This window comes from Equus quagga, chromosome 13 (assembly GCF_021613505.1).
Source record: "Equus quagga isolate Etosha38 chromosome 13, UCLA_HA_Equagga_1.0, whole genome shotgun sequence".
In the NCBI taxonomy this organism is placed as follows: domain Eukaryota; kingdom Metazoa; phylum Chordata; class Mammalia; order Perissodactyla; family Equidae; genus Equus; species Equus quagga.
In genome coordinates this window covers 106,408,994-106,422,012 of record NC_060279.1, presented here as the reverse complement: position 1 = coordinate 106,422,012, position 13,019 = coordinate 106,408,994, and the positions used below count along the sequence as shown (strand labels likewise).

General features: G+C 49.5%; 1 protein-coding gene across 1 annotated transcript; it reads left to right on the top strand.

The window, feature by feature from the left end:
• The first annotated feature begins 107 nt into the window (after positions 1-107).
• CCNE1 (cyclin E1) lies at positions 108-10,239 on the top strand. Its single transcript, XM_046682702.1, has 11 exons — positions 108-374; positions 464-551; positions 760-828; positions 4,503-4,642; positions 4,861-4,996; positions 7,366-7,512; positions 8,380-8,475; positions 8,679-8,813; positions 8,919-9,030; positions 9,123-9,280; positions 9,578-10,239. The coding sequence occupies exons 1-11, from the start codon at positions 352-354 to the stop codon at positions 9,698-9,700; spliced, it is 1,227 nt and encodes a 408-aa protein (XP_046538658.1). The 5' UTR covers positions 108-351; the 3' UTR covers positions 9,701-10,239.
• The last annotated feature ends 2,780 nt before the right edge of the window (positions 10,240-13,019 follow it).

Sequence of the window (13,019 nt, the reverse complement as noted above, 5' to 3'; positions counted from 1 at the left end):
CGGCCCGGCGGCGCGGGGACGGGCCGGGGGAGGGGTGGAGGGGCGGACGGGGGCCGCCGGCCCCGAGGGAGGCGATGGGCCGGCGGGGCTCTCGGGGGGCGTGCGGGCCCCGGCCCGGGTTGGGACCCGGCATCGCGGGCTGCCGGCGGCGCCGCGGGTGACAGGCCACCCGGGCTCATCGGCCATTTTCCCGAGCGGCCGGGAGGCTCCCGCCGCCGCCGCCGCCGCCGCTGCCGCCCGCGCGGGAGGGGGAGGGGTGTCCTGGGCGGCCGCGGGCCCGGCCCCGCCGGCCGCTCACGCCGCTGCCCGCTCCGTGCCCCAGGCCCGAGGTCTGCCCCCGCGCCCCGCGCCATGCCGAGGGAGAGGAGGGAGAGGTGAGTGGCCGGCCGCTGGGGTGCGGCGGGGGGAGGGGCGGGCCGAGGCCGGGGGCCCTCCTGAGCTCGGTGGCACCCTGGCTCTGCAGGGATGCCCAGGAGCGGGACGGCATGAAGGAGGACAGCAGCGCGGATGTCTCTGTTCGCTCCAGGAAAAGAAAGGCAAATGTGGCCGTGGTGAGTACAAAGGGGGCGGGTGGGGAGAGCCCCCGTCTTACCTGGGTGCCTGGCTGGCTCTGCCCACGTGTTTGTTGATGGGGGCTGAGGAGGGCGGTTTGGCAGAAACGGTGCCCAAAGCCTAACGACGCTTCTCCTTCTCTCTCTCTGTGCCTGTCTTTGGGCTGTATGGGGTGTTTCCTTGGGGCGTGGGGTCGTCGTCTGATAGTTTTTGCAGGATCCGGATGAAGAAATTGCCAAAATGGACAAGACCGTGAGGAGCCAGTGCGGCCGTCAGGTAGGTCCCCTTGCCTGGTCCTGGAGGTCCGCTTGCCTCCTGCTGAAGGCCTTGTCTCTAACTGTGGCCACAGTCCATATGGCTGAGCACTGCCTGTCGGTGGGCGCTGACCCCTGCTGTCTGCCAGCTTTGGCATTCCAGAAAGGTCTTGTATTCTTGACTGGCACCCCTGAGATTACAAATATGTGCTGATGTCTGGAAGAACCAGAGTGGACATCAAATAACTCAGTCATCTCCTTTTGCCCTTGAGGAAACAGCCTCAGTGAGAGGAAGGTAACCCAGCGTCCTCTGCAGGCCGGGCGGGGTCCTTCCTGCTCTGCCGCGGTGAACCGGGGAGGGCCCTGACACAGCTCTGTGGGTGACTCTGGTGATCGGAGTCTGTGTGTTCTCCCCCATTCACACCTGGGTTTCTCATGGGGCTTAAAGACCTCTCTTCACCTTCCCACCTGCTTTAGGTCAGGTTTCAAACTTTTTCCCCATTTCTGGAAATTCTTCCAGCCCATCCAGAAATTACCTACAGTGATCAGCGCTGTCTGGGGCTCGAGCGGGCCTCACCCAGAGTATTAGTGGAACGTTGTGTGTGATGCTATGTGAGTCTCAACGCATTTTTTTGTTGACTAGACCATTTCTGCTGCTCCTCCTTCATGGAGTTCCCGCCAAATTTCTTGCATGCTCACGATATCATTATAATATCAGACGTTCCTGGCAGAAAAAGCTTGTATTATCTCTCTACCTCCAGAAATGGCTGGAGACTGTAGTTATGGCTCTAGTAGGGGAAGCAGCTTATCTCCAAGCTGGCTGATCAGGCCCTCTGACCCCACCGCAGATGAAAGCTGAGCAGGAGGAGTGTTGGAGCCGAGGGCAGTGGTCCCTCCTAGGGTAGCGGTGGGCAGCACATCGCTTTGCAGGATGCTGGGCAACAGCCTTAGCAGCTGCGTCTGGGAGAGTGAATGGCTTGAGAGCAGTGGGCCACATAGTTTCATTAACAGTTGTCACTGCACGTAAGACCTTAGTAATTGGCATTTCTGAGGAGGTTCCACTGAATGTTGAACAAGGTGTTGATGACTCTCCTTCATTAGAAGAAGATATCTTTCAGTCTAGGTATGGAAATAAGTGCATCCCAAGGCCTTTTCTTCTTTTTTTCTTTTTCTCCCCTTAAAAAAAAAAACACCAAAAAACTTCAAGCCCAGCAAGTTGATTTTTGTGGGTTTTGTAAAATGGATCTCTCCTCTGAAGTTGAAGATTGTGTACTTTCCCAATGTGCTTTGACTTGAAATTCCTAACTGAGGATCAAGCAAAGCCACCCATGTTGATTTCTTGGAGTTCTAGAGTCGTTTCTGTTCTCAGGGATGACCTGACACAGGGCCGGGGCCCCGTCCCCGACTGCAGAGAGTGGAGAGCTGTGACACAGGAGGAGCCATATCGTTCCCCTCTAGAAGGCGTTTTCATGGCCGTCCAGAGATTCATGACAGCGGTTTCCACACATTTTGTAGAGTAAATAGCTTGAAAATTATCCATCCATTTATAGAGCAGTGTCTTTTGTTATTTCTCTGTGTATACTCATGAAACTAGAATTTTGGAATAACAGAGCAGTTTTACCTATTAATTACACAGAATTTTTCTCTGGAGTTGTTGTGGTTCAGCCGAGTTCGCCAGCCTTGAGCTACTTGTAGCCGTCATGCCAAACTCCATGTTCACTGCTTCATCAAGACCACACGGAACCTTCCATGGTTCTTGCGTCAGGCCTTCCTTAATGAAAAAATACCCTTTTACCTAAAGCCCATTTAACATAGGCATTTTGCTGTTTAACTTTTTGCGTGAGACCCAACTTTTTCGTTGAAGTGGAACCCTGGACTTTCTGTTAGTTCCTTCTCGGAACGTAGTGTTGCCTAAGCTACTTCTATTCTTAATTAAAAGCGGCATAAGGAGTCGGGGTGGTTAAAAGTGGTCAAAATTGGTCTCTTGCTGTTATCCCATTCCTTCCTAAAGGCACACTGATCTTGCCTCCTTTGAAACATGGTTTACACTCAAGTTGAAGGCCATGGACGTCATTATTCTGCTTTATACACTGGTTCCTAAAAAGGTCAACCTTAGGGACCATCTGTCTGCTCGTGGTCTACCTGGTTTGTCTGGGAACTGTGCTGGGAACGGCTCCCAGTTTGTCTGCAAAGGTGTGCTCAGCTATTTCGGTCATCTGGCTGTAGAGGGTGGCACCAACTTCTGCTTTCAAAACGAGAATTCGTTCTTGAATGAAGAGCCACTTTTGTAATGTGACCCTTTTTGGGTCAAGGAAATGCTACCAGCGCATGTTACTAGGACTAGAAGAGGAGGTGGCCCTTCTGGAACGGCTGTCGGCTGTCGTGGTTAATTTGCATGCCAGTTCTTTGCACGTTGATGGAGGAGAGCTCTTCTCAGGACGCTGACAGTGCTCTGGCTGCCTCTGAAAGTGGCCGCGTGCCGGGACAGCCACCCCGTGCCAGATCTTCCAGGTCGTGCGCCGTCCCAGTCTCCATGTCCAATCATAGGCATCTTGGTGGTCTCCTTGCTTCTCTAGTCAGCATGAGTGATCTCTCTGCTCTTAACAAATGCCAAGACGCGGGGACTTTCACAGGACCCCCACGCTGGGGGCATTGTCACCTGCCAAACCTTCAGCAAAGTCACTATTTTATGTTGTAAAAATCAAGCATAGGCTTCTTTTTAGTGTAGGATGATAACTTTAAAAAGAAAATCTAAATGGCAAAATAACCTTAGTATTTTCCAAATATTGAAAATTGAATAAAATTAAGTATCTGGAATCAGTAAAAAAAACCATATTGTTTTGGTTTTTAATGGTGGTTTGTTCACTTATCAGTTATTGGAGTCTTACTCTGTGCAAGGCGTCGGGGGCGGGATGCAAAGGTCTTCAGGAGTGCCCAGGCTCTGTGTCCACAGACTTCTTAGTGTCACCGGTGACCATGGCTTGATTTGGTTTTAACTGGGCAGATACTTTTTATCGTCTTGCGTTAAGGAAAACAAAAGGTCTCCATTATGTAGTATATTTGGCTAGTCCTGCAACCAAAGGACGATGTCACATTTGATGGGTTTTCGTTTTAAAATGGAGAGACTTTAATTATAGATGGCAATCAATTTACATTTTTGAGTTTTTTATACTTGTGAGTGTGGAGTGCTTGTGTAAGTACTTTCATTGGAAATCTTATCTTCTACTGTTAAGACATTTTAGTAGATTAGTTGTACTTGTTAAAAAACAAACCTCTGAATTGTGACCAAGTCGTGCCACAGTGCAGCTCAGGAGTCCCCGTGCCCCGTCTCACTGAGCCGCCAGTGGGGCTGTGTTCTTTTGGTGACGTAACAGCTGCTGCGCTTTGTCGAGCCTCTTGCGTCCGTTTTGCTGCTCGGTACCTCGTGTGAGAGCGACGATGTGGCAGATGAGAAGCTCCTGGCTTTGTAGTTTCTTAGATACTTACTGCGTAGACTCCTAAGCTGGCGGCAGAAATGAGATGCCAGTTGGAGTCAGGACCGCGGCTTTGTCTCATCCGTACATCTCCATCTTACGTTAGGCCTAGAGGTGACCGTCCATGCTGAAGACTTCTGTTTTACGGGCTGTTCCACAAATCAGTGCATTTGAAAATAGCTGGTTTACATCAAACGTTTAAAAATATGTTTTTCTTCTGCAGTCATGGGACAGTAACGCAGTCTGTGAAAACCCCTGCTCCTTGATTCCCACACCGGACAAAGAAGAGGACGAGCTGGTGTACCCCACCTGTGGGCCTCAGAGCATCGCACCGTCTCGAGCCTCGCCACTGCCCATGCTGAAGTGAGTGCTGCCATGCGCCCCGCGTCTGCTGCTCCGTGCCCGCTCCCCCAGTGTGGACGCACACCAGGCCCTCTGCGTCTCCTGGTCTGATCCCACTCCCCCAGTGTGGACACACACCACCATGCGCCTCTACATCTCCTGCTCCGTGCCCACTCCCCCAGTGTGGACACACACTGACACCTGTCTTTGCTTTTCCGCTCGGTTTTGTGTTTTTGTAGCTGGGCAAACAGAGAGGAGGTTTGGAAAATCATGTTAAACAAGGAAAAGACGTACTTAAGGGATAAGCACTTCCTGCAGCGGCACCCTCTTCTGCAGCCTAAAATGCGAGCAGTTCTTCTGGACTGGTTAATGGAGGTGAGCCGTCTTCCTGTTAACCGGAAGCATCGACCGTTTCTAGCGTCTTCGGTGCTGTTGTGATCTCCGCGTGCGATTCCACTGACACGCTGTGTCTCTGAAGCTGGTCTGTGACACTGTGGTCTAACTTTTTCGTTTGCATACTTCCTTCAAAGAGTTTTTGAAATCTCTTTACCCCTTGGACACTTTTAAGTTGGCATCTAATTGTTTTCATCACAGTTTAGATAGTTGCAGAGGTTGTATTTTGCAGTAACTGTAAAAATTGCTGTTTGGTCTTCGTTGATTAGGCTGCTTCTAAATGTATCCAGTGGAACGAGAACTGTTTGACAGTCGCTGTCACAAGCTTTAGAAATAGCCGAACGAGCTTATTTTAACAGTCAGAAATCATACGTTGTTCCTCTTTAACTCCTTGGAGTCTATTTCTTTTTCCCCACAGAATTTTATCCTAGCAAAATATATGGTGTAAGTCTTATCGATCGCGTCATCACACTTCTCTGCGAGCATTGATCAAAACCACAAGTGTGGCATGCCAGGATGACAGCGGTTCAACAAAAAGCGATGCCGCAAGGCAGTGCGCCTCTTTCTGGGAGGAGCTGGGGGTGACTCAGGTTCCGGACACTGTGAGCTCTCGGTGGAGAAGTGGGGGGCTTCCTTCTGTGGCGTGGAGACCCCTGAGGCTGCTCCGTTTTAGGAAGGAGTACACCTGGAAGCGGGTGTCTGAGTACCCCCTTAAACCAGCTGTGCGTGCCCCCAGTGGGAGGTCTGCATTCACAGGGGTGTGTGCACCCTGCTGCTGCCCGTCCCAGACTCAGACCCTGCGGCCACTTCCATCTGTGTGCCTTAGGCAGGCAGGTCACCTAGCGTGGAGGCTTGGCTTTCTCATCTGTAATACTTTCTGGCAATACTTTCCTTGCAGAGTTTGTGTGGATTAGAAATAGTGTATATACAGTGCACCTTACATAGTAGGCAAGAAAAGATAGCTGTTTTTATCATTTTTAATTTGCTTTTCTTCATCGGCCCCTGAAAACGTCAGCATTTTATGTACTGAATTCTTTGGCAGGCCTGCTTAAAACTACAGGCCTTGCAGTTGCCCGCCACAGACCCGCACGGCGCTGGCCCCTGCGCCCTGGGGAGCGCTGTGTAGCCCCTTGAAGCAGCCCTGCAGCCTCTCGGGTTCTGTTTGATCAGTGCAGTTGATGCCGCATACTCGGAAGGACCGTTTATCTCTGATAGTCAATCAGGAGTCATGTAATAGCTTTGGAAGGAGAGGAAAGAATGGTAACTGTTATGTCTTCAGCGGGACAAGACTGGAGTCCCCAGCTCTCAGGCAGCCTTGTCTGCAGTGAGCTTTCATTCCTCGGGCCTGGTCCAGCCGAGAAGTCCGTCGGCGAGAAGGATCTGCGTGCCCGACCGTGAGCTGGTGAAATAGGCCCGAGTGTGTTCCTTTGAGAACAGAGGCTCCAGTTTCACTTCTGATCAGATTGTAGTTGTGTTATTTATAAAAACTGGCTGGAAATACGAGTCAACCTAGACTTCAGAAATACTCTTTGGTGATTGATGGAATTTTCTACGAATACACTGTTTGTCGTGTCTCCACCTTTTCTGCTCATTCATTCCATGAATTGCACTTGTGTGGATGTCCCGTTTAGGAACCGCTGTCTCGTATGCATAATCAGACGTTCGGTGGTGGTAATGTGCAGAGGTGCAGTGTTTCCTTGGTCCTTTCCGCTCCCACGGGCGCTGTTTCACCATCCTCAGCGGTCCTGTGCGGTGGGCAGGGCAGGAGGGTCCTCATTTTATACGTGGAGATAATCTGATAAACGGGTTTGTCCAAGTGAGAGCCTGAGCCAGAACCTAGACGGCCGAGTCTTTGTGAAATCTTTTTAAAAAGCTTAAAAGAGCTTTTGCCTCTTGTGATGAACAGGCCAACAGTGTTTGGATATGTTGTAATCTTTATATAAATGTGTGTTTCAGCTCTCAAAATTTCGTACTGATATTGCCCCATTATGAAGAAATATGTTAGTTCTTTCCTCGAGTCGTAATGAAACTTATACAAGAGGGTATCATTCTTTGAGAAAATTCATAGTTTTGCGTGAAAATGCTGCGTTTACCATGCTGTGAACATATCTTCCTCCCCTGGCTTCTGGACAGTGATCTTATTAAGATACAGCCTACAGAACACTGACTCTGTCCATCTGAGCCCCAGTTCTGCCCTGTGCCTGTGATCGGGGCCAGGCAAGGTGACCATCCCTGCAGAGAAGCAAAGTTCTCCTTGATTTATTTATCTCATCCTTCACCAAAACTCATAGCAAGTTTTTGTCTTTCTTTTCCTCAGGTAACTGCTCTGAAACTTACTCACTGTTTTTCAGGTGTGTGAAGTCTATAAGCTTCACAGAGAGACGTTTTACTTGGCACAGGATTTCTTTGATCGATATATGGCAACACAACAAAATGTTGTAAAAACACTTCTACAGCTTATTGGGATTTCATCTTTATTTATTGCTGCCAAACTTGAGGTAAATAATTTTCAAATATTTGTTATGTAGCACTTGCTGTTTCCTTTTTCTTTTTTGAGGAAGATTAGCCCTGTGCTAACATCTGCTGCCAATCCTCCTCTGGTTTTTTGTTTTTTTTTTTGCTGAGGCAGACTGGCCCTGAGCTAACATCCATGCCCATCTTCCTCTACTTTATATGTGGGACACCTGCCACAGCATGGCTTGACAAGCGGTGCTAGGTCTGCACCCGGGATCTGAATTGGTGAACCCCAGGCCGGCAAAGCGGAACGTGTGAACTTAACTGCTCGGCCACTGGGCCGGCCCCAATGCATGTTGTTTCTTGAGCTTCAGTGAGATTAGGGGAAGAGGTCAACTCTTTGTCTATAATACATATTCTAAATTTTTCTAACTTGAGGCCTCCAAAGTTAAGACACATGCAAAAAAGGGTAGAAGTTAACCAAGCAAGAGAGGTAGTGAGTGTATAAAACGCTTAGATTAATGTAGTTACTTTAAGCAAAGAAATTGAACTTTGACCTAAAAGGATTGAAATTTTGGTGTGATTAGAAGGGTGGATGGACCCAACTTTCAAACCTGTTGCTAAATGAATTGAAAAGATGAAAATGTCAAAAACATCCCCAATGAGTAAAGATTTTATGACTTTTTTATTCAACGTATTTATGTATTTATTGTGGGGTGGCTGTTTCATTTCTTTTCACGATTACACCTTTTGAACCACTGGAGCGGCTCCTGTCTATGTCCCATCGGTGTACCCTCTCCCTTTCCTTCCATGCCAACATACTATGAAGAGTAACTTTGGATGTCCATTATCAGTTAAAGCTATTGCAGACTCGTTTTTGCTAGTAACATCTTCCTTTTGTTTCCTTTTAGGAAATCTATCCTCCAAAGTTGCACCAGTTTGCTTATGTTACGGACGGGGCCTGCTCAGGAGCCGAGATTCTCACCATGGAGCTGATCATCATGAAGGTATGTTCCAGGCTGGCTGCTGCTCCTCAGGTGGCACAGTGTCTTCCCCTGCTGAGTGCGGGTGCGCCGGGCGAGCTGTCTTCAGCTGCACACGCTGTGGCCTGGAGCACGGCTGCATTTTGAAATCCAGTGGAGGACAGAGGGGAGCAGATATGCCTTTTTCTGCCTTCAACCACTGGTCTGTTTTCTCTGTTCTCCCTTAGGCGCTCAAGTGGCGGCTGAGCCCCCTGACCATTGTGTCCTGGCTGAACGTGTACCTGCAGGTTGCATATCTAAACGACTTGTACGAAGTGCTTCTCCCACAGTACCCCCAGCAGATCTTCATACAGATCGCAGAGGTGAGTGGCTCTGTCTTCTCCGTGGGGTGCCTGCCCCACCGCTAGATTGAGTCACCCTGGGAGCAGGTGGTGGCCGCCATTCCAGTGTTCTGTTCTTCTCCACAGCTTTTAGATCTCTGTGTTCTGGATGTCGGCTGCCTTGAATTTTCCTATGGTGTGCTCGCTGCTTCTGCCTTGTATCATTTCTCTTCATCTGAATTGATGCAAAGGGTTTCTGGTAGGTCAGCTCTCCGGGGCCTTCACAAGGTGCACAAGACGTGGGAACCGATTGTTGGCCTCAGAGTGAGCCTACGATTGCCTTCACTGCAGGGTACCAGTGGTGCGACATAGAGAAATGTGTCAAGTGGATGGTCCCATTTGCCATGGTGATAAGGGAGACGGGAAGTTCCAAACTGAAGCACTTCCGGGGCGTGCCTGCCGAAGACGCACACAACATCCAGACCCACCTCAACAGCTTGGATTTGCTGGTCAGTGCTGTTTCTTGTTTGCCCTGGGATTCCGCAGACTGCCTGCGTGGCCTCTTCACTGTCCTTCGGGCCGGCTCCAGATAGCCGAGAAAGACTCCAGTTCTCTCGTTCCTTGAAAAAGAAAAATTATGGTCAATAGATGTTGTGTCTAATTATCGTGTAGACCAGAGACTTTTAGATTGTTCTTGGCTATTTTTCCCCCTTCTTCACCTCCATAGGAACAAAGAACTCAGTAAGTGCAGCCCAGAGGATATGTTCTTCCATTTTAATATTCCTCGCTTTTCTTCTTGTCAACAGGACAAAGCCCAAGCAAAGAAAGCCATATTGTCTGAACAAAATAGGATTTCTCCTCCCCCCACGGGGGTCCTCACCCCCCCACAGAGCAGTAAGAAGCAGAGCAGTGGGCAGGGGACGGTGTGACCACAGCCGCATCCTCCACCAAAGACAGTGGTGCGGAAGCGCCTGCGCCAAGCTCTCGCCTGTCTTCGAGCATCAGCTTTTACAGATATTTACGTGGAAGGGCTTTTCTCTTCGGCAGCAGAAGCGTTTCCGTGGACGGCGTCGGACGGGGGAAGTGTTTTTATTGAGTGCGTAGATTTTTTAATGAGTGGGTCAAGGACACCAGCCACCTCCAGATCCCCAGCGGGTGCTCCAGATGCTGCTATGGAGGCTGATGCTTGACTCGATTGACCGTTCACACAAACAGCAAAGGCTTGAAGTTGAGGAGGCCGTGGTGCTGGTGGGTGCTGGTGATTGGGTGCTCTGGGTTGTGTCGTTTTAAGTGGAGCGGTGGCTGTGACGTCATGATGCGGAGCCCGCGATCAGCTGTGCTGGTGCCTGCCCTTTCACACTATCAGTTGACTACGTACAACGCCTTTTATGAACTATTGTTTGTAAGTGCTGCTACGTCTATCCGTTTTTTAATAAAGATAACACTGTCTTTGAGACAGCTGGTTTTATGAGCTGTGTCTGGTATTTAAGGTAGAAGTCAGCTTTGAAAGTGGCTATCTCAAGCTCTCTTTTTTAACTCCATGCTTTTTGAAGCTCAACCCTTTCAAGCAAGTACATTTAAAAAAACCTTTGGAAATGAGCTTCAGGTGCGTCCTTGCATGCCTCCTGAGGGCCCCTGAGCTGGGAATGAGGCTTTGTTTGGCATTTCTCCCACAATGCCCTGCACAGTGGCCACTCAGTTCGGGCTCCCTGGCTGGCGATGGCAGTGGTGGTGAACTCACGTCTGCATCCAAGAGGATTTTTAGGTAGAATTTCTTTCTGAGGACAGGTCAAAGGTCATAAAAAACTCTGTAATTAGTGTTAATATTCTTTTCATCCTTACCCCAATTTTTTTTTTTTTTAAAGATTGGCACCTGGGCTAACAACTGTTGCCAATCTTTTTTTTCTGCTTTATCTCCCCACACACCCCCCGTACATAGTTGTATATCTTAGTTGCAGGTCCTTCTAGTTGTGGGATGTGGGACGCTGCCTCAACATGGCCTGACGAGCGGTGCCACGTCCGCGCCCAGGATCCGAACCCTGGGCCGCTGCAGCGGAGCGCATGAACTTAACCACTCGGCCACGGAGCCGGCCCCAATCCTTACCCAAATCTTAACCTGAAGATTTTTGTTTGGAGAACTTGTTCACATAGCGTGGCAGCCTAAAACTATACTTGGAAGAAGAAAATGCGAAGTATACGTAGCTCAAGGCCGTGATGCCGGTACACGGTCTGTTCCCTGACCCTTGATGGAATCCCAGGTGCCTTCCTAGTGGAGGAGGTCACTAGCCACTTGAAGGCTGCCTGTGTACAGTTCATCTCGCATTGTGTTGAGCATCCTCGAGGTGGCGGCCTTGTTAAATCTTCCGTTTCACTTTCTCACGATGCTCTGGCCTGTGTATGGGTTCATAAGATGGAGGGTCAATGAGCAAATAAATACCACTTATTTTCAGCTTGATATTTTACCGTGTTTTGCAAAATCTGAAGCAGGAAGAAAAACAGCCATTTGACATCTGTACCATATGTATATCAAGTTGGAGAGAGACCCTACTTTTTCACATTGTGGCATTACAGTTCTGGCAAGTTTTAATACGCTTTCCCTAATCAATACATTATAGAGCCACATGTGATGGTGTTTAATCAGATGGTGCTCCTAGCGTCTCAGGAAGAGATGCTCTTGCTCTACAATGTGGTGAATTTTATTTGTTTATTTTTTTAATTTTTTTTGAGGAAATTAGCCCTGAGCTAACTGCTGCCAATCCTCCCCTTTTTGCTGAGGAAGACTGGCCCTGAGCTAACATCTGTGCCCATCTTCCTCCACTTTATATGTGGGACACCTACCACAGCATGGCTTGCCAAGCTGTGCCATGTCCGCACCCGGGATCCGAACCGGTGAACCCCGGGCCGCCGAAGTGGAACGTGCACACTTAACTGCTGCACTACCAGCCCTGCCCCTATGCAGTGAATTTTAAATGGCGATCATTTGCAAGTGACTTGTTGGAAAAATCCTAAAAAGCGGTTAGTCTACATTTGGCATTTTCTATGCAAAAATATGGCACTGAAACATTTCTATTTTCAAAGTCGTATTATAAGTTTGAGAGCTTGATAAATGTGGGGTAACACTGGTCTGAAAGCATGTTGGGGGTAGATGCTAATTTGTGGGTTGTTTGACAAGCCATGCTGGAGCAGAGTGTTATGACCATGCTGAAGTGAGCGCCTCTCTGTAAAATCGCGGGCTGCTTGCCACAGGCGGCTCCTATCATCTGCACTCATGGGAAGGAGCAGTCCCGGTGGGTCACTGGAGTCCACGGTGATCAGTATTTTCTGTGGCTCAGCCAGAAACCCTAAGAGCCACTAGCAAGGACAAGCAAGCTTCCCTTCTTAAGGGAGCTTCCCCATCTACCAGCAGTGGGTACATCAGTGGCCCCTCGCTGTGTACCCATTTGCCAAGGCATTTTTGTTCTCAATTCAGCTAAGACCAGCTGAGGCCGGGTAATACCAAACAGGCACCAGGGGTGAGGATGGCAGCTGTGGTCCACCTGGAGGAACAAACGCTCTGAGGCAGAGATGCGTCAGCCGGAAGGACGGCGGAGGGAGGGGATGTGCGCCCTTACTCTAACTTCTTGCGTCGGAGGTGCAGAAACAGTACCTCATCGAGCAACCCTGAAGGCTGACGGGATTGTGGTCGAGCACACCACATCCTCCTGTCACACCCAGCTCACCCTTCACTTGTGGGACCTCACCAGAGTTGCTCTGGTGTCCCTGTCCCCATGCCTGAGGAAGAACACTGGTCTTCAGTGGTGGTGCAGAGGGTTTTCTGACGCCGTCTTCCTCGTGTGGAACTTGGACGCCTTATTGTTTGTGGAGGCCGTTTCATGCCAAGTGGATGATAAACAAAGCTGGGGTTCACGCTGCCTTTAGCTCCTGAGGCAGAGAAGTAATGCTGGGGAGCCCTCTCAGACCCGGAGCGCAGCGCGAGACACGTCTAGGCTCTAGCTCAGACACAAACGGGATTGGAGCTTATTCGGGCCAAATCAGGCTCCAGCTCAGAGCCGGGTTGGAAGAGAAATCAAATCCGCTCGTGTCTAGTCACATTTACCCAGCCGTGCGTGTTCCTACCACACATTCAACATTTTGAAATTCAAATCACATTTATACCTTGGACATTGTTGGAAGACTATTTTTATCCCTGCTGTAATCATCTAATTTGCTGATTACAGGTCTCAAATTGCCACAGAGAACTCAATTTTT

Coding starts and splice junctions, on each gene's coding strand:
- CCNE1 (XM_046682702.1), top strand. CDS start 352: ATGCCGAGGGAGAGGAGGGAGAG. Junction 552..759: donor GAAAGGCAAATGTGGCCGTG/GTGAGTACAAAG, acceptor GTCGTCTGATAG/TTTTTGCAGGATCCGGATGA. Junction 9,281..9,577: donor TCAACAGCTTGGATTTGCTG/GTCAGTGCTGTT, acceptor TCTTGTCAACAG/GACAAAGCCCAAGCAAAGAA.